Source organism: Cucurbita maxima, unplaced genomic scaffold (assembly GCF_002738345.1).
Source record: "Cucurbita maxima cultivar Rimu unplaced genomic scaffold, Cmax_1.0 Cma_Scf00045, whole genome shotgun sequence".
Taxonomy (NCBI): domain Eukaryota; kingdom Viridiplantae; phylum Streptophyta; class Magnoliopsida; order Cucurbitales; family Cucurbitaceae; genus Cucurbita; species Cucurbita maxima.
In genome coordinates this window covers 1,263,429-1,286,668 of record NW_019272061.1, presented here as the reverse complement: position 1 = coordinate 1,286,668, position 23,240 = coordinate 1,263,429, and the positions used below count along the sequence as shown (strand labels likewise).

Here is a 23,240-nt window from a genome sequence, read left to right as displayed (position 1 = left end):
TTTACCAGGAAACTAGCTCCTGGAGAATGCTTGCGGACGGCGAGATAACACTCATGGTTGGAACAGGAGAGGTTGTCTCAGCAAGATCAGTAGGAAATTTAAAGTTATTTTTTGGAGATAGATTCATTATATTAGATAATGTATTTTTTATTCCAAGAATGAAAAGAAATCTAATATCTATCTCTTGTTTATTAAAACAATTGTATAAAGTATCTTTTGAAATCAATGAAATGTTCATTTGCAAAAGAGGCATTCATATTTGTTCTGCAAAACTAGAAAACAACTCATATATGTCAAAACTGAGCATAACAAAAGCTATTTTAAATACCGAGATGTTTAAAATAGTTGAAACTTAAAATAAACGACAAAAGATTTCTCCTAATACCTACCTTTGGCATTTAAGACTAGGCCACATTAATCTCAATAGGATTGAGAGATCGGTTAAAAGAGGACTTCTAAATAAGTTAGAAGACAACTCTTTACCTCCATGTGAGTCTTGTCTTGAGGGTAAAATGACTAAACGATCGTTTTTGGAAAAAGGTTATAGAGCCAAAGAAACCTTAGAACTCATGCATACAAATCTCTGTGGTCCAATGAATGTCAAAGCACGAGGAGGATATGAATATTTCATCAGTTTTATTGATGATTATTCAAGGTATGACTATCTTTACCTAATGTGTCACAAGCTCGAAGCTCTTTAAAAATTCAGAGAGTATAAGACTGAGGTTGAGAATCTATTAGGTAAAACTATTAAAATACTTCGATTAGATCGAGGAGGAGAGTACATGGACTTAAGATTTCAGGACTATATCATAGAACATGGAATAAAGTCCCAACTCTCAGCCCCTGGTATGCCTGAACAAAATTATGTATCAGAAAGGAGAAATAAAACTTTTTTAGACATGGTACGGTCTATGATGAGTTTCGCTCAATTACCCGATCCGTTTTGGGAATATGCAGTGGAGACTGCCACATACATTTTGAACATGGTTCCTACTAAGAGGGTTTTAGAAACACTTTATGAGTTATGGAAATGGCGTAAAGGTAATTTACGTCACTTCAGAATTTGGGGATGTCCAGCACATGTGTTGTTGCAAAACCTCAAGAAATTAGAACTTCGTTCAAAATTATGTCTATTCGTAGGATACCCCAAAGAGACGAAAGGTGGTTTGTTTTATGACCTTCAAAAAAATAGAATGTTTGTATCAACAAACGCTACATTCTTAGAGGAAGACCACGTAAGAAATCATCAACCTTGCAGCAAACTAATATTAAGTGAGATTTCTAAAGAAGCTACTGATAATACAACAACAGTTGTTGATCAAGCTGGTCCTTGAACAAGAGTTGTTGATGGAGATGACACTTCTGGTCAATCCCATCCTTCTCAAGAGTTGACAATGCCTCGACGTAGTGGGAGGGTTATAACTCAACCTGATCGTTACTTGGGTTTCGCAGAAACTCAAGTCATCATACCTGATGATGGCGTTGAGGATGCATTGGCCTATAAACAGGCAATGAATGATGAGGATAGAGATCAGTGGATCAAAGCCATGAATCTTGAAATGGAGTCAATGTACTTCAATTCAGTCTGGGAACTTGTAGATCAACCAGATGGGGTAAAACCTATTAGTTGCAAATGGATCTATAAGAGGAAACGAGACCAAACCGGTAAGGTACAAACCTTTAAAGCTCGTCTTGTAGAAAAGGGTTATACCCAAAGAGAGGGGGTGGACTATGAAGAAACCTTCTCTCCTGTTGCTATGCTTAAATTGATTAGAATACTCTTGTCTATTGCCACATTTTATGATTATGAAATTTGGCAAATGGATGATAAGACAGTCTTTCTGAACGGAAATCTTGATGAGAGTATCTATATGGCTCTACCAAATGGGTTCATTGAACAGGATCACAAACATAGGGTTTGCAAGCTTAAAAGATCCATTTATGGGTTGAAGCAAGCATCTCGATCCTGGAATATAAAGTTTGATACCGCGATCAAATCTTATGGCTTTAAACAGAATGTTAACGAACCTTGTGTTTATAAAAGGATTGTCAACTAGCTTTCCTAGTGTTGTACGTTGACGATATTCTACTCATTGGGAATGATGTGGGACTTCTGACTGACATTAAGCATTGGCTAGCAAAACAATTCCAAATGAAAGATTTGGGAGAGGCTCAGTTTGTTCTTGGAATCCAAATTGTTCGGAATCGTAAGAACAAAACACTAGCATTGTCTCAGGCATCGTATATCGACAAAATGTTGATTCGATATAAGATGTAGAACTCCAAGAAAGGATTATTACCTTTCAGGCATGGAGTTCATTTGTTGAAGGAACAAAGTCCTAAGACACCTTAAGAAATTGAGAATATGAGACACATTCCCTATGCATCAGCAGTCGGTAGTTTGATGTATGCCATGCTACGTACCCAACCTGACATATGCTATGCTGTGGAAATTGTCAGCAGATATCAGTCCAATCCAGGACGTGCTCATTGGACTGCCGTTAAGAATATAATCAAGTATCTTAGGAGAACGAGGGACTATATGCTAATGTACGGTGCTAAGGATCTGATCCTTACACGATACACTAACTCAGATTTTTAGACTGATGTAGATTCGAGGAAATCGACATCAGGATCTGTCTTCACTTTGAACGAAGGAGCAATAATATGGCGAAGCATAAAGCAAGGTTGCATTTCTGATTCCACAATGGAGGCTGAGTATGTTGCTGCTTGTTAAGCAGCGAAAGAATCTGTATGGCTTAGAAAGTTCTTAACTGATTTGGAAGTCGTTCCAAATATGCATCTTCCCGTCACTCTTTATTGTGATAACAGTGGAGCAGCTGCAAATTCGAAAGAACCAAGAAGCCATAAGCGAGGAAAACATATTGAGCGCAAATATCATCTCTTAAGGGAGATTGGGCAATGAGGAGATGTGATCGTCACACAGATAGTTTTGGAGCACAACATTGTTGATCCATTTACAAAGCCTCTCACGGCTAAAGTGTTTGAAGGGCACCTAGTGAGTCTAGGACTACGAGTTATGTAATCTAGGGCAAGTGGGAGAAAAGGCAAGAGTATGTGATGATTATATAATTGTTATATAAAGCATGTTAGATGCATGTTATAGGTTATTTTCAACGTCATAAAACGAGATAGACGTTAAAATCTATAATGAATATAAGTGCATGCTCGCTTAAGGTTAAGAACCAAGCACAATCAATTTTAATAGTTAAAATAGGTCGATGTCTTGTAAAATTTTGCTTACAAGAAAGCTCACCTGGCAAGATCTTGACTAAGGCTGGAGGTACTTATGTTGACGGTTTACGGAACACCTACTACTTAGTGGGAGATCGGACCAATACTTGAGCTTAGTTAACCCAGTTTTATGAGCATGCTTGAGTGATGTAAGTTCTGGAAAAATTACCTAGACTTAGGTTATATTTAATTAGCCGAAATATACCTAAGTAATGAGTATACCCAACCGTTTAAAATACTTAGTGGGAGGAAAAAAGTATATGAGATACATCGTTTTCCTTTTCACGCTCTCTGAAAAATTCACACCGTGAGATTCATGCTCGGCCTCGTGTCGCCCTGGGAGCGTCCTCCATTCGGAAGGTATTTGCATGAGTCAATAACAAGGTGAATAGAGAAAGTACTTATAGTAAGTGGAAGAAGGAAGTATATCAACACGTCCTATGGTCTCCACCACTAGGTTGCACCGTGAGATTCTCATGTTCCGCCTGCATGTTGCCCTACAGCAACTACCCATTCGGAGGGTCGTAACATGGGAGTCGAAACAACGCAAACTCCAAAAATGGATACTATTTCTTAGGGCCATTCCCAACTTTGGCTTTTTCATTCAATAGCATTGTTGGGACCGATCTATGAGGCCTGAAATTGGTGGGTCACACTTGCGAAGAATTACTAAGAGTTAGTGTTTAAGTCAAGAATGTCTTCGTTTGGTGAACGAGTGATTGACTGCCCCTCGGTAGCAGTTGCTCTAACTTACTAAAGTATCGTTGCAAATTAATAATTTTTTTTTGGTACATTATTACATTTGCTAAAACTGATTGGATTAAACAGCATTAAGTCAAATCACTAATAGAATTTTCTATATATCTCAGCATGACAAACTCAATAGTACAATTACTCGCTTTTGAGAAATCAAACCTGAACACAATACTGGTACTTGATGATTTAAGGTTTGTTTTAACTGAGGAATGTCCTCCAAAACCCAGCTCAAATGTAAACCGAACAGTTCGGGATGCGTATGACAGATGGATAAAGGCAAATGACAAAGCCCGAGTGTACATTCTAGCCAGTATATCTGATGTTTTGGCTAAGAAACACGATGTTATGGGTACTGCTAAAGAGATTATGGAATCTCTAAAAGGGATGTTTGGACAACCGTCCTTCTCCACTCGACATGAAGCCATAAAATACATTTACAACTGTCGTATGAAAGAATGGACCTCAGTTAGAGAACATGTCCTGGACATGATGGTCCATTTCAATGTGGCAGAAGAAAATGAAGCTGTCATTGATGAGAAGAGTCAAGTCAGTTTTATCATGGAGTCTCTTCCGAAGAGCTTTCCGCACAAATGTGGTGATGAACAAAATAGAATATAACTTGACTGCTCTTCTCAATGAGCTACAGACTTATCAGTCCCTCTTAACGAACAAGGGACGTACAGGAGAAGCAAATGTTGCTATCTTCAAGAAATTACAATGAGTATCATCCTCCAAAAATAAGTTTGAACCTTCCACTTCTAAAAGTGTTTTGATGAAGAAGAATGGTAAAGGGAAAAATAAGATTCCTACTAACCGCAAATACAAGGCTCAAAAGGCAGATAAAGGAAAATGTTTCCATTGCAACGAAAATGAGCACTGGAAGAGAAACTGCCCAAAATACCTTGTAGAGAAGAAAGCTAAAAAGACACAACAAGGTAAATATGATTTACTCGTTGTAGAAATATGTTTAGTAGAGTATGATAACTCAACTTGGATACTAGATTCAGGGGCCACTAATCATATTTGTTCTTTTTACCAGGAAACTAGCTCCTGGAGAATGCTTGCAGACGGCGAGATAACACTCATGGTTGGAACAGGAGAGGTTGTCTCAGCAAGATCAGTAGGAAATTTAAAGTTATTTTTTGGAGATAGATTCATTATATTAGATAATGTATTTTTTGTTCCAAGAATGAAAAGAAATCTAATATCTATCTCTTGTTTATTAAAACAATTGTATAAAGTATCTTTTGAAATCAATGAAATGTTCATTTGCAAAAGAGGCATTCATATTTGTTCTGCAAAACTAGAAAACAACTTATATATGTCAAAACTGAGCATAACAAAAGCTATTTTAAATACCGAGATGTTTAAAATAGTTGAAACTCAAAATAAACGACAAAAGATTTCTCCTGATACCTACCTTTGGCATTTAAGACTAGGCCACATTAATCTCAATAGGATTGTGAGATCGGTTAAAAGAGGACTTTTATATAAGTTAGAAGACAACTCTTTACCTCCATGTGAGTCTTCTCTTGAGGGTAAAATGACTAAACGATCGTTTTCCGAAAAAGGTTATAGAGCCAAAGAAACCTTAGAACTCATGCATACAAATCTCTGTGGTCCAATGAATGTCAAAGCACGAGGAAGATATGAATATTTCATCAGTTTTATTGATGATTATTCAAGGTATGACTATCTTTACCTAATGTGTCACAAGTTCGAAGCACTTTAAAAATTCAGAGAGTATAAGACTGAGGTTGAGAATCTATTAGGTAAAACTATTAAAATACTTCGATTAGATCGAGGAGGGGAGTACATGGACTTAAGATTTCAGGACTATATGATAGAACATGGAATAAAGTCTCAACTCTCAGCCCCTGGTATGCCTGAACAAAATGATGCATCAGAAAGGAGAAATAAAACTTTTTTAGACATGGTACGGTCTATGATGAGTTTCGCTTAATTACCCGATCCGTTTTGGGGATATGCAGTGGAGATTGCCACATACATTTTGAACATGGTTCCTACTAAGAGTGTTTTAGAAACACCTTATGAGTTATGGAAATGGCTTTAAGGTAATTTACGTCACTTCAGAATTTGGGGATGTCCAGCACATGTGTTGTTGCAAAACCTCAAGAAATTAGAACTTCGTTCAAAATTATGTCTATTCGTAGGATACCCCAAAGAGACGAAAGGTGGTTTGTTTTATGACCTTCAAGAAAATAGAGTGTTTGTATCAACAAACGCTACATTCTTAGAGGAAGACCACGTAAGAAATCATCAACCTTGCAGCAAACTAATATTAAGTGAGATTTCTAAAGAAGCTACTGATAATACAACAACAGTTGTTGATCAAGCTGGTCCTTCAACAACAGTTGTTGATGGAGATGACACTTCTGGTCAATCCCATCCTTCTCAAGAGTTGACAATGCCTCGACGTAGTGGGAGGGTTATAACTCAACCTGATCGTTACTTGGGTTTCGCAGAAACTCAAGTCATCATACCTGATGATGGCGTTGAGGATGCATTGACCTATAAACAGGCAATGAATGATGAAGATAGAGATCAGTGGATCAAAGCCATGAATCTTGAAATGGAGTCAATGTACTTCAATTAAGTCTGGGAACTTATAGATCAACAAGATGGGGTAAAACCTATTAGTTGCAAATGGATCTATAAGAGGAAACGAGACCAAACCGGTAAGGTACAAACCTTTAAAGCTCGTCTTGTAGAAAAGGGTTATACCCAAAGAGAGGGGGTGGACTATGAAGAAACCTTCTCTCCTGTTGCTATGCTTAAATCGATTAGAATACTCTTGTCTATTGCCACATTTTATGATTATGAAATTTGGCAAATGGATGATAAGACAGTTTTCTAAACGGAAATCTTGAAGGGAGTATCTATATGGCTCTACCAAATGGGTTCATGAACAGGATCACAAACATAGGGTTTGCAAGCTTAAAAGATCAATTTATGGGTTGAAGCAAGCATCTCGATCCTGGAATATAAAGTTTGATACCGCGATCAAATCTTATGGCTTTAAACAGAATGTTGACGAACCTTGTGTTTATAAAAGGATTGTCAACTAGCTTTCCTAGTGTTGTACGTTGACGATATTCTACTCATTGGGAATGATGTGGAATTTCTGACAGACATTAAGCATTGGCTAGCGACACAATTCCAAATGAAAGATTTGGGAGAGGCTCAGTTTGTTCTTGGAATCCAAATTGTTCGGAATCGTAAGAACAAAACACTAGCATTGTCTCAGGCATCGTATATCGACAAAATGTTGATTCGATATAAGATGTAGAACTCCAAGAAAGGATTATTACCTTTCAGGCATGGAGTTCATTTGTTGAAGGAACAAAGTCCTAAGACACCTTAAGAAATTGAGGATATGAGACACATTCCCTATGCATCAGCAGTCGGTAGTTTGATGTATGCCATGCTATGTACCCAACCTGACATATGCTATGCTGTGGGAATTGTCAGCAGATATCAGTCCAATCCAGGACGTGCTCATTGGACTGCCGTTAAGAATATAATCAAGTATCTTAGGAGAACGAGGGACTATATGCTAATGTACGGTGCTAAGGATCTGATCCTTACACGGTACACTAACTCAGATTTTTAGACTGATGTAGATTCGAGGAAATCGACATCAGGATCTGTCTTCACTTTGAACGAAGGAGCAATAATATGGCGAAGCATAAAGCAAGGTTGCATTTCTGATTCCACCATGGAGGCTGAGTATGTTGCTGCTTGTTAAGCAGCGAAAGAATCTGTATGGCTTAGAAAGTTCTTAACTGATTTGGAAGTCGTTCCAAATATGCATCTTCCCGTCACTCTTTATTGTGATAACAGTGGAGCAGTTGCAAATTCGAAAGAACCAAGAAGCCATAAGCGAGGAAAACATATTGAGCGCAAATATCATCTCATAAGGGAGATTGTGCAACGAGGAGATGTGATCGTCACACAGATAGTTTCGGAGCACAACATTGCTGATCCATTTACAAAGCCTCTCACGGCTAAAGTGTTTGAAGGGCACCTAGTGAGTCTAGGACTACGAGTTATGTAATCTAGGGCAAGTGGGAGAAAAGGCATGAGTATGTGATGCCCTAGTTTATTGTATTTATGTCTCTCTCTACTCAACGTTATAAAACCCCACTGGAGTTTTAGTCCAAGTGGGTGTTTGTTGGGTTTTATGTCCTAAAACTCATAGTTTGTAAACAAAGACATATTCTATTTTCAATAAAGTTATTACTGATGTTTATTCAGTAAAGATTGTTATTGAATAAAGTGAACTTTACGATCATTAATCTAAATCCAATAAACTAAGAACACTTTGGCTATAGTATGATTACTTGAACTATATGTAGAGTCTCTCTTCATATATGCTAAATCCCTCCCAAGTTTAGTCACTCACCGGATTCAACAATTCTGTTCTAAGGACGGAGGATAGTGGAGAAGACACTAGTGGTGGATCGAAACCGGTTCGTGAGGAAAAAAGAATTTGAACTACAAAAGGTTAGTATTCAAATTCATTAAGTTTTAATACTTATGAACATGCTAGTTATTTACTATAATTGATGTTCTAAAAGTGCCAAAGATCCAAATTGCTTCCGCATGTGTTATATTAGCACCATCAGTGGGCACTACACTCAGATAGTGTGAAGGAGCTCGTTGCAGCTTGGATGTGCTAGAGTGCCCTGCAAGGCTAATTCTCAGTTTGTTGTTTGCAATTATGATCCTCCTAGTAACTAGATTGGGGAAAAGCCTTATGGTTCTTCTTTGTATATTGGGGAATCTCCACAATAATATGATATTGTATACTTTTCTCCCCTAAATGGAGAATGAATGCAATCATGAATTTCTACAATTTTATGATATTGTCTACTTTTCTACCCAAAATTGCAAAAATAAATGGAGAAAATTAACGAGTTTTAGAAATCATATCTTCACAATGGTACGATATTGTCCTCTTTTCTATCCAAAATTGCATAAATAAATGGAGAATTACCGAGATTTAGAAATCACTCGTCTCCACAATGGTATGATCTTTGTTGGATGAATGTCCCACCTCAGCTAATTTAGGGAATGATCGTGGGTTCATAATCAGAAAATACTATCTCCATCGGGGTGAGGCCTTTTGGGAAGCGCAAAGCAAAGCGATGAGAGCTTATGTTCAAAGTGGACAATATCATACCATTGTGGAGAGTCGTGTTCGTCTAACATGGTATCAGAGCCACGCCCTAAACTTAACCATGTCAATAGAATTCTCAAATGTCGAACAAAGAACTCCAAAAGAAAAAAGAAAAAGAAAAGAAGTCGAGGGGAAGTGTTGGATGAAAGTCCAACTCGGCGAATTTAGGGAACGATCATGGGTCCATTGAGGTGAACTCAAAGTGGACAATATCTTCCTAATGGTATGATATTAAGTGCTTTCTTACCAATACTGCAAAAATAAATGGAGAATTACCAAGTTTTAGGAACCATCCATCTCTACACTGATATGATACTGTCTAGTTTGAGATTAAGTACTTTCTGCTTGTTGTCCTGTGAGATTATTCCTTGCTTATAGATTCATGATCATTCTCTTAACAATTTTACACACGGAGAATAGCTCCCAGAATAGCTGTCAAATGTTGTTTGAAGTCAACGGGAATAAATGCCCGCGGCGGAGATGCGAAAAACCAGTCACGATGTTTCGGCATCGAAATCGGGAGACCCACGACGGCAATTAGCTCTGCTGCACATAAGTCAATAGTAATTAAAATATACTATTACTCGAGAGGTAGAAGGTTTTATTTCATCCATGACTATATGTTTTAAGTTACGGTTACTTTTAGAAAAAGGAAAAAGAAATACAAAAATTCACAACTCAATTAGTAGTAAATATTTTTAATCTAAAATTCTTTTTATATAATAAACCCAATCTAAATAGGTTATAAAAATTTTAGGTTAAATTAGTTCATTTCGTTTACTCAAAATTTTAATAAAATATTAACATTATTTATTTATTTTTGAACATTTAATTAACCAATTCAATTTTAATACATATTTTAAAAAATTGGAGGAGAATAAATAAATAAAATTATGAAACTAAATAAAACAATAAATATATACCTACAAGTAAAAATGTATCTTTTAAGATTAACCATAATCCGGTGGATTAAGTTTCATTAATCCTAAAAAAAAAATCATAAACTAGCTAAATCTAGAAAATTTTCATTTATTTGAAGCTAATCCAAACAAAAATCTAGCTCGTAATTAAACATGGAAGCGAGAATGAATTTATTCTCTTTGAATTCCCAAGCATGACATAATTAGTTCATAATTCATGGTTTTACCCATCACATTCCATATTAAGTTTTCCATCTCTATATAAATCATTCCCTCATTCTCAATCTTCATCTCATCTCTCATCGGAATTATGTGGACTCAAACCCTTCGGATCATGGCCGCTTTCATGGTCACTTTCATTTTCCTCCTCGCCCTAACCAAAGCTCAAAACGCCCCCGGTGACTACCTCGCGCTTCACAACCGAGCTCGAGCCGAGGTCGGCGTCGGGCCCATGCAATGGAGCAACACCGTGGCCGCGTACGCTCAAGCCTATGCGGAAAAAAGAAAGGGTGACTGCGCCATGATTCACTCAACCGGGCCGTACGGGGAAAACATAGCCGCGGGCTACTACCCTGAGTTCACCGGGGCGGATGCAGTGAAGCTGTGGGCGAACGAGAAGCCGCTGTATGATCATGCATCGAATAAATGCGTGGGTGGTGAATGTGGGCACTACACTCAGATGGTGTGGCGGAGCTCGGTGCGGCTTGGATGTGCTAGAGTGCCTTGCAAGGCTAATTCTCAGTTTGTTGTTTGCAATTATGATCCTCCAGGCAACTATATTGGGGAAAAGCCTTATGATTCTTGGGTGGTATGAAGAGATTTGGTTTTAAAATTTTTATGAATATTAATAAAGTTTGTGAGAGAATCATGAATTTATTTATTGAAATAAAACTACGATATTGTCTACAATAGTATTATATTGTCTAGAGCATAAACTCTTGTTGCTGTGTTTTGACTTCCTTACTTATAAACTCATGATCATAGAGTCTCCCCTCTCATTAAGTACACCACATAGAGCCACATTTGAAGCCTATAGATTACCTATGATCATAGAGACTCCCCTCGAACAAAATACACCATAGAGCCTCCCTCGAACAAAATACACCATAGTGCCTCCCCTTAAGTCGATGGATTTCTAAAAGAAACTCCCTTTAATCGAGACTCGACTTCTTTCTTCGGAGACCTTGAACAAAATACGAAATTTGTTCGACACTTTTAACTACGATTTTTAGGCTTACAACTTTTTCGTTCGACATACCTAAGTTAAGTTCATAGTTTGATACCATGTAACTAATCACGAATCTCTATAATGTTATATGATATTTGTCAACTTTGAACATAATATCATGGGTTTGCTTCGAGCTCCCACAAGAAGTCATGTTAATGAAAATGTATTCTTTAGTTATAAATCTATGATCATTTCCGAACAGTCTTCAACACTGAGAGCATCAGCCACCAGCCAATTGTTGTTCCAAGTCACCCGGAAGAAATGCCCTCGGCGGAGATGCGGAAAACCAGTTTAAGGTGTTTTCAGCCTCCAAATCGAGAGAACCACGACGACGGCGATTAACTCCGCTGCAGTATGATACCCACACAGGAGACGAAGACTCACTGCCACAACCTACCGCCGTTTACCAGCTCTGAATATGGAGACCAACGGGGCCGGAGTGACTAAAGGACACCCGACGCTCAAAAGGCGACCATTTTTTTTCTTACTTTACTTATTGGCACTCCATTCGTCTTTTTCTCGGCTTCGTGGGAAAAAAAACAATAATAATAAATAATCAAAATGGTAAAATCAAAGAAATGCCTGTTTTTGTTGAATTACTGAAATTCCCTTTTATCGAAATACTGAAATACTGAAATTTGATAGGTACTGTGATCATTGGGCAATGCTCATGGAAAACTTCTTTAGTACTGGGTTTGGTGGAGAATGTGATTCCTGCACCAATATGACACATTGTTTTAACAGATACCAAGAAGAAGCACATTGATGATCATAAATTGAAAGATTTCAAAGCAAAGAATTATCTATTTCAAGCATTAGAACGTTCGATCTTGGAGACAACCCTCAACAAGGATACAGAAACTCAATTCATCATACCTGATGATGGCGTTGAGGATCCATTGACCTATAAACAGGCAATGAATGATGAAGATAGAGATCTGTGGATCAAAGCCATGAATCTTGAAATGGAGTCAATGTACTTCAATTCAGTCTGGGAACTTGTAGATCAACCAGATGGGGTAAAACCTATTGGTTGCAAATGGATCTATAAGAGGAAACGAGACCAAACCGGTAAGGTACAAACCTTTAAAGCTCGTCTTGTAGAAAAGGGTTATACCCAAAGAGAGGGGGTGGACTATGAAGAAACCTTCTCTCCTGTTGCTATGCTTAAATCGATTAGAATACTCTTGTCTATTGCCACATTTTATGATTATGAAATTTGGCAAATGGATGTCAAGATAGCCTTTCTAAAGGGCAATCTTGAAGAGAGTATCTATATTGCTCAACCAGATGGGTTCATTAAACAAGATCACAAGCATAGGGTTTGCAAGCTTAAAAGATCCATTTATGGGTTGAAGCAAGCATCTCGATCCTGGAATATAAAGTTTGATACCGCGATCAAATCTTATGGCTTTAAACAGAATGTTGACGAACCTTGTGTTTATAAAAGGATTGTCAACTAGCTTTCCTAGTGTTGTACGTTGACGATATTCTACTCATTGGGAATGATGTGGGATTTCTGACTGACATTAAGCATTGGCTAGCGACACAATTCCAAATGAAAGATTTGGGAGAGGCTCAGTTTGTTCTTGGAATCCAAATTGTTCGGAATCGCAAGAACAAAACACTAGCATTGTCTCAGGCATCGTATATCGACAAAATGTTGATTCGATATAAGATGTAGAACTCCAAGAAAGGATTATTACCTTTCAGGCATGGAGTTCATTTGTTGAAGGAACAAAGTCCTAAGACACCTTAAGAAATTGAGGATATGAGACACATTCCCTATGCATCAGCAGTCGGTAGTTTGATGTATGCCATGCTATGTACCCAACCTGACATATGCTATGCTGTGGGAATTGTCAGCAGATATCAGTCCAATCCGGGACGTGCTCATTGGACTGCCGTTAAGAATATAATCAAGTATCTTAGGAGAACGAGGGACTATATGCTAATGTACGGTGCTAAGGATCTGATCCTTACACGGTACACTAACTCAGATTTTTAGACTGATGTAGATTCGAGGAAATCGACATCAGGATCTGTCTTCATTTGAACGAAGGAGCAATAATATGGTGAAGCATAAAGCAAGGTTGCATTTCTGATTCCACCATGGAGGCTGAGTATGTTGCTGCTTGTTAAGCAGCGAAAGAATCTGTATGGCTTAGAAAGTTCTTAACTGATTTGGAAGTCGTTCCAAATATGCATCTTCCCGTCACTCTTTATTGTGATAACAGTGGAGCAGTTGCAAATTCGAAAGAACCAAGAAGCCATAAGCGAGGAAAACATATTGAGCGCAAATATCATCTCATAAGGGAGATTGTGCAACGAGGAGATGTGATCGTCACACAGATAGTTTCGGAGCACAACATTGCTGATCCATTTACAAAGCCTCTCACGGCTAAAGTGTTTGAAGGGCACCTAGTGAGTCTAGGACTACGAGTTATGTAATCTAGGGCAAGTGGGAGAAAAGGCATGAGTATGTGATGCCCTAGTTTATTGTATTTATGTCTCTCTCTACTCAACGTTATAAAACCCCACTGGAGTTTTAGTCCAAGTGGGTGTTTGTTGGGTTTTATGTCCTAAAACTCATAGTTTGTAAACAAAGACATATTCTATTTTCAATAAAGTTATTACTGATGTTTATTCAGTAAAGATTGTTATTGAATAAAGTGAACTTTACGATCATTAATCTAAATCCAATAAACTAAGAACACTTTGGCTATAGTATGATTACTTGAACTATATGTAGAGTCTCTCTTCATATATGCTAAATCCCTCCCAAGTTTAGTCACTCACCGGATTCAACAATTCTGTTCTAAGGACGGAGGATAGTGGAGAAGACACTAGTGGTGGATCGAAACCGGTTCGTGAGGAAAAAAGAATTTGAACTACAAAAGGTTAGTATTCAAATTCATTAAGTTTTAATACTTATGAACATGCTAGTTATTTACTATAATTGATGTTCTAAAAGTGCCAAAGATCCAAATTGCTTCCGCATGTGTTATATTAGCACCATCAGTGGGCACTACACTCAGATAGTGTGAAGGAGCTCGTTGCAGCTTGGATGTGCTAGAGTGCCCTGCAAGGCTAATTCTCAGTTTGTTGTTTGCAATTATGATCCTCCTAGTAACTAGATTGGGGAAAAGCCTTATGGTTCTTCTTTGTATATTGGGGAATCTCCACAATAATATGATATTGTATACTTTTCTCCCCTAAATGGAGAATGAATGCAATCATGAATTTCTACAATTTTATGATATTGTCTACTTTTCTACCCAAAATTGCAAAAATAAATGGAGAAAATTAACGAGTTTTAGAAATCATATCTTCACAATGGTACGATATTGTCCTCTTTTCTATCCAAAATTGCATAAATAAATGGAGAATTACCGAGATTTAGAAATCACTCGTCTCCACAATGGTATGATCTTTGTTGGATGAATGTCCCACCTCAGCTAATTTAGGGAATGATCGTGGGTTCATAATCAGAAAATACTATCTCCATCGGGGTGAGGCCTTTTGGGAAGCGCAAAGCAAAGCGATGAGAGCTTATGTTCAAAGTGGACAATATCATACCATTGTGGAGAGTCGTGTTCGTCTAACATGGTATCAGAGCCACGCCCTAAACTTAACCATGTCAATAGAATTCTCAAATGTCGAACAAAGAACTCCAAAAGAAAAAAGAAAAAGAAAAGAAGTCGAGGGGAAGTGTTGGATGAAAGTCCAACTCGGCGAATTTAGGGAACGATCATGGGTCCATTGAGGTGAACTCAAAGTGGACAATATCTTCCTAATGGTATGATATTAAGTGCTTTCTTACCAATACTGCAAAAATAAATGGAGAATTACCAAGTTTTAGGAACCATCCATCTCTACACTGATATGATACTGTCTAGTTTGAGATTAAGTACTTTCTGCTTGTTGTCCTGTGAGATTATTCCTTGCTTATAGATTCATGATCATTCTCTTAACAATTTTACACACGGAGAATAGCTCCCAGAATAGCTGTCAAATGTTGTTTGAAGTCAACGGGAATAAATGCCCGCGGCGGAGATGCGAAAAACCAGTCACGATGTTTCGGCATCGAAATCGGGAGACCCACGACGGCAATTAGCTCTGCTGCACATAAGTCAATAGTAATTAAAATATACTATTACTCGAGAGGTAGAAGGTTTTATTTCATCCATGACTATATGTTTTAAGTTACGGTTACTTTTAGAAAAAGGAAAAAGAAATACAAAAATTCACAACTCAATTAGTAGTAAATATTTTTAATCTAAAATTCTTTTTATATAATAAACCCAATCTAAATAGGTTATAAAAATTTTAGGTTAAATTAGTTCATTTCGTTTACTCAAAATTTTAATAAAATATTAACATTATTTATTTATTTTTGAACATTTAATTAACTAATTCAATTTTAATACATATTTTAAAAAATTGGAGGAGAATAAATAAATAAAATTATGAAACTAAATAAAACAATAAATATATACCTACAAGTAAAAATGTATCTTTTAAGATTAACCATAATCGGGTGGATTAAGTTTCATTAATCCTAAAAAAAAAAACATAAACTAGCTAAATCTAGAAAATTTTCATTTATTTGAAGCTAATCCAAACAAAAATCTAGCTCGTAATTAAACATGGAAGCGAGAATGAATTTATTCTCTTTGAATTCCCAAGCATGACATAATTAGTTCATAATTCATGGTTTTACCCATCACATTCCATATTAAGTTTTCCATCTCTATATAAATCATTCCCTCATTCTCAATCTTCATCTCATCTCTCATCGGAATTATGTGGACTCAAACCCTTCGGATCATGGCCGCTTTCATGGTCACTTTCATTTTCCTCCTCGCCCTAACCAAAGCTCAAAACGCCCCCGGTGACTACCTCGCGCTTCACAACCGAGCTCGAGCCGAGGTCGGCGTCGGGCCCATGCAATGGAGCAACACCGTGGCCGCGTACGCTCAAGCCTATGCGGAAAAAAGAAAGGGTGACTGCGCCATGATTCACTCAACCGGGCCGTACGGGGAAAACATAGCCGCGGGCTACTACCCTGAGTTCACCGGGGCGGATGCAGTGAAGCTGTGGGCGAACGAGAAGCCGCTGTATGATCATGCATCGAATAAATGCGTGGGTGGTGAATGTGGGCACTACACTCAGATGGTGTGGCGGAGCTCGGTGCGGCTTGGATGTGCTAGAGTGCCTTGCAAGGCTAATTCTCAGTTTGTTGTTTGCAATTATGATCCTCCAGGCAACTATATTGGGGAAAAGCCTTATGATTCTTGGGTGGTATGAAGAGATTTGGTTTTAAAATTTTTATGAATATTAATAAAGTTTGTGAGAGAATCATGAATTTATTTATTGAAATAAAACTACGATATTGTCTACAATAGTATTATATTGTCTAGAGCATAAACTCTTGTTGCTGTGTTTTGACTTCCTTACTTATAAACTCATGATCATAGAGTCTCCCCTCTCATTAAGTACACCACATAGAGCCACATTTGAAGCCTATAGATTACCTATGATCATAGAGACTCCCCTCGAACAAAATACACCATAGAGCCTCCCTCGAACAAAATACACCATAGTGCCTCCCCTTAAGTCGATGGATTTCTAAAAGAAACTCCCTTTAATCGAGACTCGACTTCTTTCTTCGGAGACCTTGAACAAAATACGAAATTTGTTCGACACTTTTAACTACGATTTTTAGGCTTACAACTTTTTCGTTCGACATACCTAAGTTAAGTTCATAGTTTGATACCATGTAACTAATCACGAATCTCTATAATGTTATATGATATTTGTCAACTTTGAACATAATATCATGGGTTTGCTTCGAGCTCCCACAAGAAGTCATGTTAATGAAAATGTATTCTTTAGTTATAAATCTATGATCATTTCCGAACAGTCTTCAACACTGAGAGCATCAGCCACCAGCCAATTGTTGTTCCAAGTCACCCGGAAGAAATGCCCTCGGCGGAGATGCGGAAAACCAGTTTAAGGTGTTTTCAGCCTCCAAATCGAGAGAACCACGACGACGGCGATTAACTCCGCTGCAGTATGATACCCACACAGGAGACGAAGACTCACTGCCACAACCTACCGCCGTTTACCAGCTCTGAATATGGAGACCAACGGGGCCGGAGTGACTAAAGGACACCCGACGCTCAAAAGGCGACCATTTTTTTTCTTACTTTACTTATTGGCACTCCATTCGTCTTTTTCTCGGCTTCGTGGGAAAAAAAACAATAATAATAAATAATCAAAATGGTAAAATCAAAGAAATGCCTGTTTTTGTTGAATTACTGAAATTCCCTTTTATCGAAATACTGAAATACTGAAATTTGATAGGTACTGTGATCATTGGGCAATGCTCATGGAAAACTTCTTTAGTACTGGGTTTGGTGGAGAATGTGATTCCTGCACCAATATGACACATTGTTTTAACAGATACCAAGAAGAAGCACATTGATGATCATAAATTTAAAGATTTCAAAGCAAAGAATTATCTATTTCAAGCATTAGAACGTTCGATCTTGGAGACAACCCTCAACAAGGATACAGAAACTCAATTCATCATACCTGATGATGGCGTTGAGGATCCATTGACCTATAAACAGGCAATGAATGATGAAGATAGAGATCTGTGGATCAAAGCCATGAATCTTGAAATGGAGTCAATGTACTTCAATTCAGTCTGGGAACTTGTAGATCAACCAGATGGGGTAAAACCTATTGGTTGCAAATGGATCTATAAGAGGAACCAAGACCAAACCGGTAAGGTAAAAACCTTTAAAGCTCGTCTTGTAGAAAAGAGTTATACCCAAAGAGAGGGGGTGGACTATGAAGAAATCTTCTCTCCTGTTGCTATGCTTAAATCGATTAGAATACTCTTGTCTATTGCCACATTTTATGATTATGAAATTTGGAAAATGGATGTCAAGATAGCCTTTCTAAAGGGCAATCTTGAAGAGAGTATCTATATTGCTCAACCAGATGGGTTCATTAAACAAGATCACAAGAATAGGGTTTGCAAGCTTAAAAGATCCATTTATGGGTTGAAGCAAGCATCTCGATCCTGGAATATAAAGTTTGATACTGCAATCAAATCTTATGGCTCGAAACAGAATGTTGACGAACCTTGTGTTTATAAAGAATAGTCAACTCTATAGTAGCTTTCTTAGTGTTATACGTTGACGATATTCTACTCATTGGAAATGATGTGGGATTTCTGACTGACATTAAGCATTGGCTAGCGACACAATTCCAAATGAAAGATTTGGGAGAGGCTCAGTTTGTTCTTGGAATCCAAATTGTTCATAATCGCAAGAACAAAACACTAGCATTGTCTTAGGCATCGTATACGACAAAATGTTGATTCGATATAAAATGTAGGACTCCAAGAAAGGATTTTTACCTTTCCGGCATGGAGTTTATTTGTCGAAGGAACAAAGTCATAAGACACCTCAAGAAATTAAGGATATACGACACATTCCCTATGAATCAGCAGTCGGTAGTCTGATGTATGCCATACTATGTACCCGACCTGACATATGCTATGCTGTGGGAATTGTCAGTAGATATCAGTCCAATCCGGGACGCGTTCATTGGAATGCCGTTAAGAATATCCTCAAGTTTCTTAGGAGAACGAGAGACTATATGCTAATGTACAGTGCTAAGGATCTGATCCTTACAAGGTACACTGACTCAGATTTTCAGACCGATGTAGATTCGAGGAAATCGACATCAGAATTTGTCTCACTCTGAACGGAGGAGCAATAATATGGAGAAGCATAAAGTAAGGTTGCATCGCTAATTCTACCATGGAGGCTGAGTATGTTGCTGCTTGTGAAGCAGCGAAAGAATCTGTATGGCTTATAAAGTTCTTAACTGATTTGGAAGTCGTTCCAAATATGCATCTTCCCGTCACTCTTTATTGTGATAACAGTGGAGCAGTTGCAAATTCGAAAGAACCAAGAAGCCATAAGCGAGGAAAACATATTGAGCGCAAATATCATCTCATAAGGGAGATTGTGCAACGAGGAGATGTGATCGTCACACAGATAGTTTCGGAGCACAACATTGCCGATCCATTTACAAAGCCTCTCACGGCTAAAGTGTTTGAAGGGCACCTAGTGAGTCTAGGACTACGAGTTATGTAATCTAGGGCAAGTGGGAGAAAAGGCATGAGTATGTGATGCCCTAGTTTATTGTATTTATGTCTCTCTCTACTCAACGTTATAAAACCCCACTGGAGTTTTAGTCCAAGTGGGTGTTTGTTGGGTTTTATCTCCTAAAACTCATAGTTTGTAAACAAAGACATATTCTATTTTCAATAAAGTTATTACTGATGTTTATTCAGTAAAGATTGTTATTGAATAAAGTGAACTTTACGATCATTAATCTAAATCCAATAAACTAAGAACACTTTGGCTATAGTATGATTACTTGAACTATATGTAGAGTCTCTCTTCATATATGCTAAATCCCTCCCAAGTTTAGTCACTCACCGGATTCAACAATTCTGTTCTAAGGACGGAGGATAGTGGAGAAGACACTAGTGGTGGATCGAAACCGGTTCGTGAGGAAAAAAGAATTTGAACTACAAAAGGTTAGTATTCAAATTCATTAAGTTTTAATACTTATGAACATGCTAGTTATTTACTATAATTGATGTTCTAAAAGTGCCAAAGATCCAAATTGCTTCCGCATATGTTATACTAGCACCATCAGTGGGCACTACACTCAGATAGTGTGAAGGAGCTCGTTGCAGCTTGGATGCGCTAGAGTGCCCTGCAAGGCTAATTCTCAGTTTGTTGTTTGCAATTATGATCCTCCTAGTAACTAGATTGGGGAAAAGCCTTATGGTTCTTCTTTGTATATTGGGGAATCTCCACAATAATATGATATTGTATACTTTTCTCCCCTAAATGGAGAATGAATGCAATCATGAATTTGTACAATTTTATGATATTGTCTACTTTTCTACCCAAAATTGCAAAAATAAATGGAGAAAATTAACGAGTTTTAGAAATCATATCTTCACAATGGTACGATATTGTCCTCTTTTCTATCCAAAATTGCATAAATAAATGGAGAATTACCGAGATTTAGAAATCACTCGTCTCCACAATGGTATGATCTTTGTTGGATGAATGTCCCACCTCAGCTAATTTAGGGAATGATCGTGGGTTCATAATCAGAAAATACTATCTCCATCGGGGTGAGGCCTTTTGGGAAGCGCAAAGCAAAGCGATGAGAGCTTATGTTCAAAGTGGACAATATCATACCATTGTGGAGAGTCGTGTTCGTCTAACATGGTATCAGAGCCACGCCCTAAACTTAACCATGTCAATAAAATTCTCGAATGTCGAACAAAGAACTCCAAAAGAAAAAAGAAAAAGAAAAGAAGTCGAGGGGAAGTGTTGGATGAAAGTCCAACTCGGCGAATTTAGGGAAAGATCAAGGGTCCATTGAGGTGAACTCAAAGTGGACAATATCTTCCTAATGGTATGATATTAAGTGCTTTCTTACCAATACTGCAAAAATAAATGGAGAATTACCAAGTTGTAGGAACCATCCATCTCTACACTGATATGATACTGTCTAGTTTTAGATTAAGTACTTTCTGCTTGTTGTCCTATGAGATTATTCCTTGCTTATAGATTCATGATCATTCTCTTAACAATTTTACACACGGAGAATAGCTCCCAGAATAGCTGTCAAATGTTGTTTGAAGTCAACGAGAATAAATGCCCGCGGCGGAGATGCGAAAAACCAGTCACGATGTTTCGGCATCGAAATCGGGAGACCCACGACGGCAATTACCTCTGCTGCACATAAGTCAATAGTAATTAAAATATACTATTACTCGAGAGGTAGAAGGTTTTATTTCATCCATGACTATATGTTTTAAGTTACGGTTACTTTTAGAAAAAGGAAAAAGAAATACAAAAATTCACAACTCAATTAGTAGTAAATATTTTTAATCTAAAATTCTTTTTATATAATAAACCCAATCTAAATAGGTTATAAAAATTTTAGGTTAAATTAGTTCATTTCGTTTACTCAAAATTTTAATAAAATATTAACATTATTTATTTATTTTTGAACATTTAATTAACCAATTCAATTTTAATACATATTTTAAAAAATTGGAGGAGAATAAATAAATAAAATTATGAAACTAAATAAAACAATAAATATATACCTACAAGTAAAAATGTATCTTTTAAGATTAACCATAATCGGGTGGATTAAGTTTCATTAATCCTAAAAAAAAAATCATAAACTAGCTAAATCTAGAAAATTTTCATTTATTTGAAGCTAATCCAAACAAAAATCTAGCTCTTAATTAAACATGTAAGCAAGAATGAATTTATTCTCTTTGAATTCCCAAGCATGACATAATTAGTTCATAATTCATGGTTTTACCCATCACATTCCATATTAAGTTTTCCATCTCTATATAAATCATTCCCTCATTCTCAATCTTCATCTCATCTCTCATCGGAATTATGTGGACTCAAACCCTTCGGATCATGGCCGCTTTCATGGTCACTTTCATTTTCCTCCTCGCCCTAACCAAAGCTCAAAACGCCCCCGGTGACTACCTCGCGCTTCACAACCGAGCTCGAGCCGAGGTCGGCGTCGGGCCCATGCAATGGAGCAACACCGTGGCCGCGTACGCTCAAGCCTATGCGGAAAAAAGAAAGGGTGACTGCGCCATGATTCACTCAACCGGGCCGTACGGGGAAAACATAGCCGCGGGCTACTACCCTGAGTTCACCGGGGCGGATGCAGTGAAGCTGTGGGCGAACGAGAAGCCGCTGTATGATCATGCATCGAATAAATGCGTGGGTGGTGAATGTGGGCACTACACTCAGATGGTGTGGCGGAGCTCGGTGCGGCTTGGATGTGCTAGAGTGCCATGCAAGGCTAATTCTCAGTTTGTTGTTTGCAATTATGATCCTCCAGGCAACTATATTGGGGAAAAGCCTTATGATTCTTGGGTGGTATGAAGAGATTTGGTTTTAAAAATTTTATGAATATTAATAAAGTTTGTGAGAGAATCATGAATTTATTTATTGAAATAAAACTACGATATTGTCTACAATAGTATTATATTGTCTAGAGCATAAACTCTTGTTGCTGTGTTTTGACTTCCTTACTTATAAACTCATGATCATAGAGTCTCCCCTCTCATTAAGTACACCACATTGAGCCACATTTGAAGCCTATAGATTACCTATGATCATAGAGACTCCCCTCGAACAAAATACATCATAGAGCCTCCCTCGAACAAAATACACCATAGTGCCTCCCCTTAAGTCGATGGATTTCTAAAAGAAACTCCCTTTAATCGAGACTCGACTTCTTTCTTCGGAGACCTTGAACAAAATACGAAATTTGTTCGACACTTTTAACTACGATTTTTAGGCTTACAACTTTTTCGTTCGACATACCTAAGTTAAGTTCATAGTTTGATACCATGTAACTAATCACGAATCTCTATAATGTTATATGATATTTGTCAACTTTGAACATAATATCATGGGTTTGCTTCGAGCTCCCACAAGAAGTCATGTTAATGAAAATGTATTCTTTAGTTATAAATCTATGATCATTTCCGAACAGTCTTCAACACTGAGAGCATCAGCCACCAGCCAATTGTTGTTCCAAGTCACCCGGAAGAAATGCCCTCGACGGAGATGCGGAAAACTAGTTTAAGGTGTTTTCAGCCTCCAAATCGAGAGAACCACGACGACGGCGATTAACTCCGCTGTAGTATGATACCCACACAGGAGACGAAGACTCACTACCACAACCTACCGCCGTTTACCAGCTCTGAATATGG

General features: G+C 37.7%; 3 protein-coding genes across 3 annotated transcripts; all 3 read left to right on the top strand.

Moving 5' to 3' along the window:
- Positions 1–7,047: 7,047 nt before the first annotated feature.
- On the top strand, positions 7,048–10,951 carry LOC111470482 (basic form of pathogenesis-related protein 1-like). Its single transcript, XM_023116035.1, has 2 exons — positions 7,048–7,116; positions 10,436–10,951. Exons 1-2 carry the CDS (start codon positions 7,048–7,050, stop codon positions 10,949–10,951), a joined length of 585 nt encoding a protein of 194 aa, XP_022971803.1.
- A 5,220-nt stretch (positions 10,952–16,171) lies between these two features.
- Positions 16,172–16,675, top strand: LOC111470481 (basic form of pathogenesis-related protein 1-like). Its single transcript, XM_023116034.1, has one exon. The coding sequence runs from the start codon at positions 16,172–16,174 to the stop codon at positions 16,673–16,675; it is 504 nt and encodes a 167-aa protein (XP_022971802.1).
- Positions 16,676–21,900: 5,225 nt separating this feature from the next.
- On the top strand, positions 21,901–22,404 carry LOC111470480 (basic form of pathogenesis-related protein 1-like). Its single transcript, XM_023116033.1, has one exon. It carries the CDS (start codon positions 21,901–21,903, stop codon positions 22,402–22,404), a length of 504 nt encoding a protein of 167 aa, XP_022971801.1.
- The last annotated feature ends 836 nt before the right edge of the window (positions 22,405–23,240 follow it).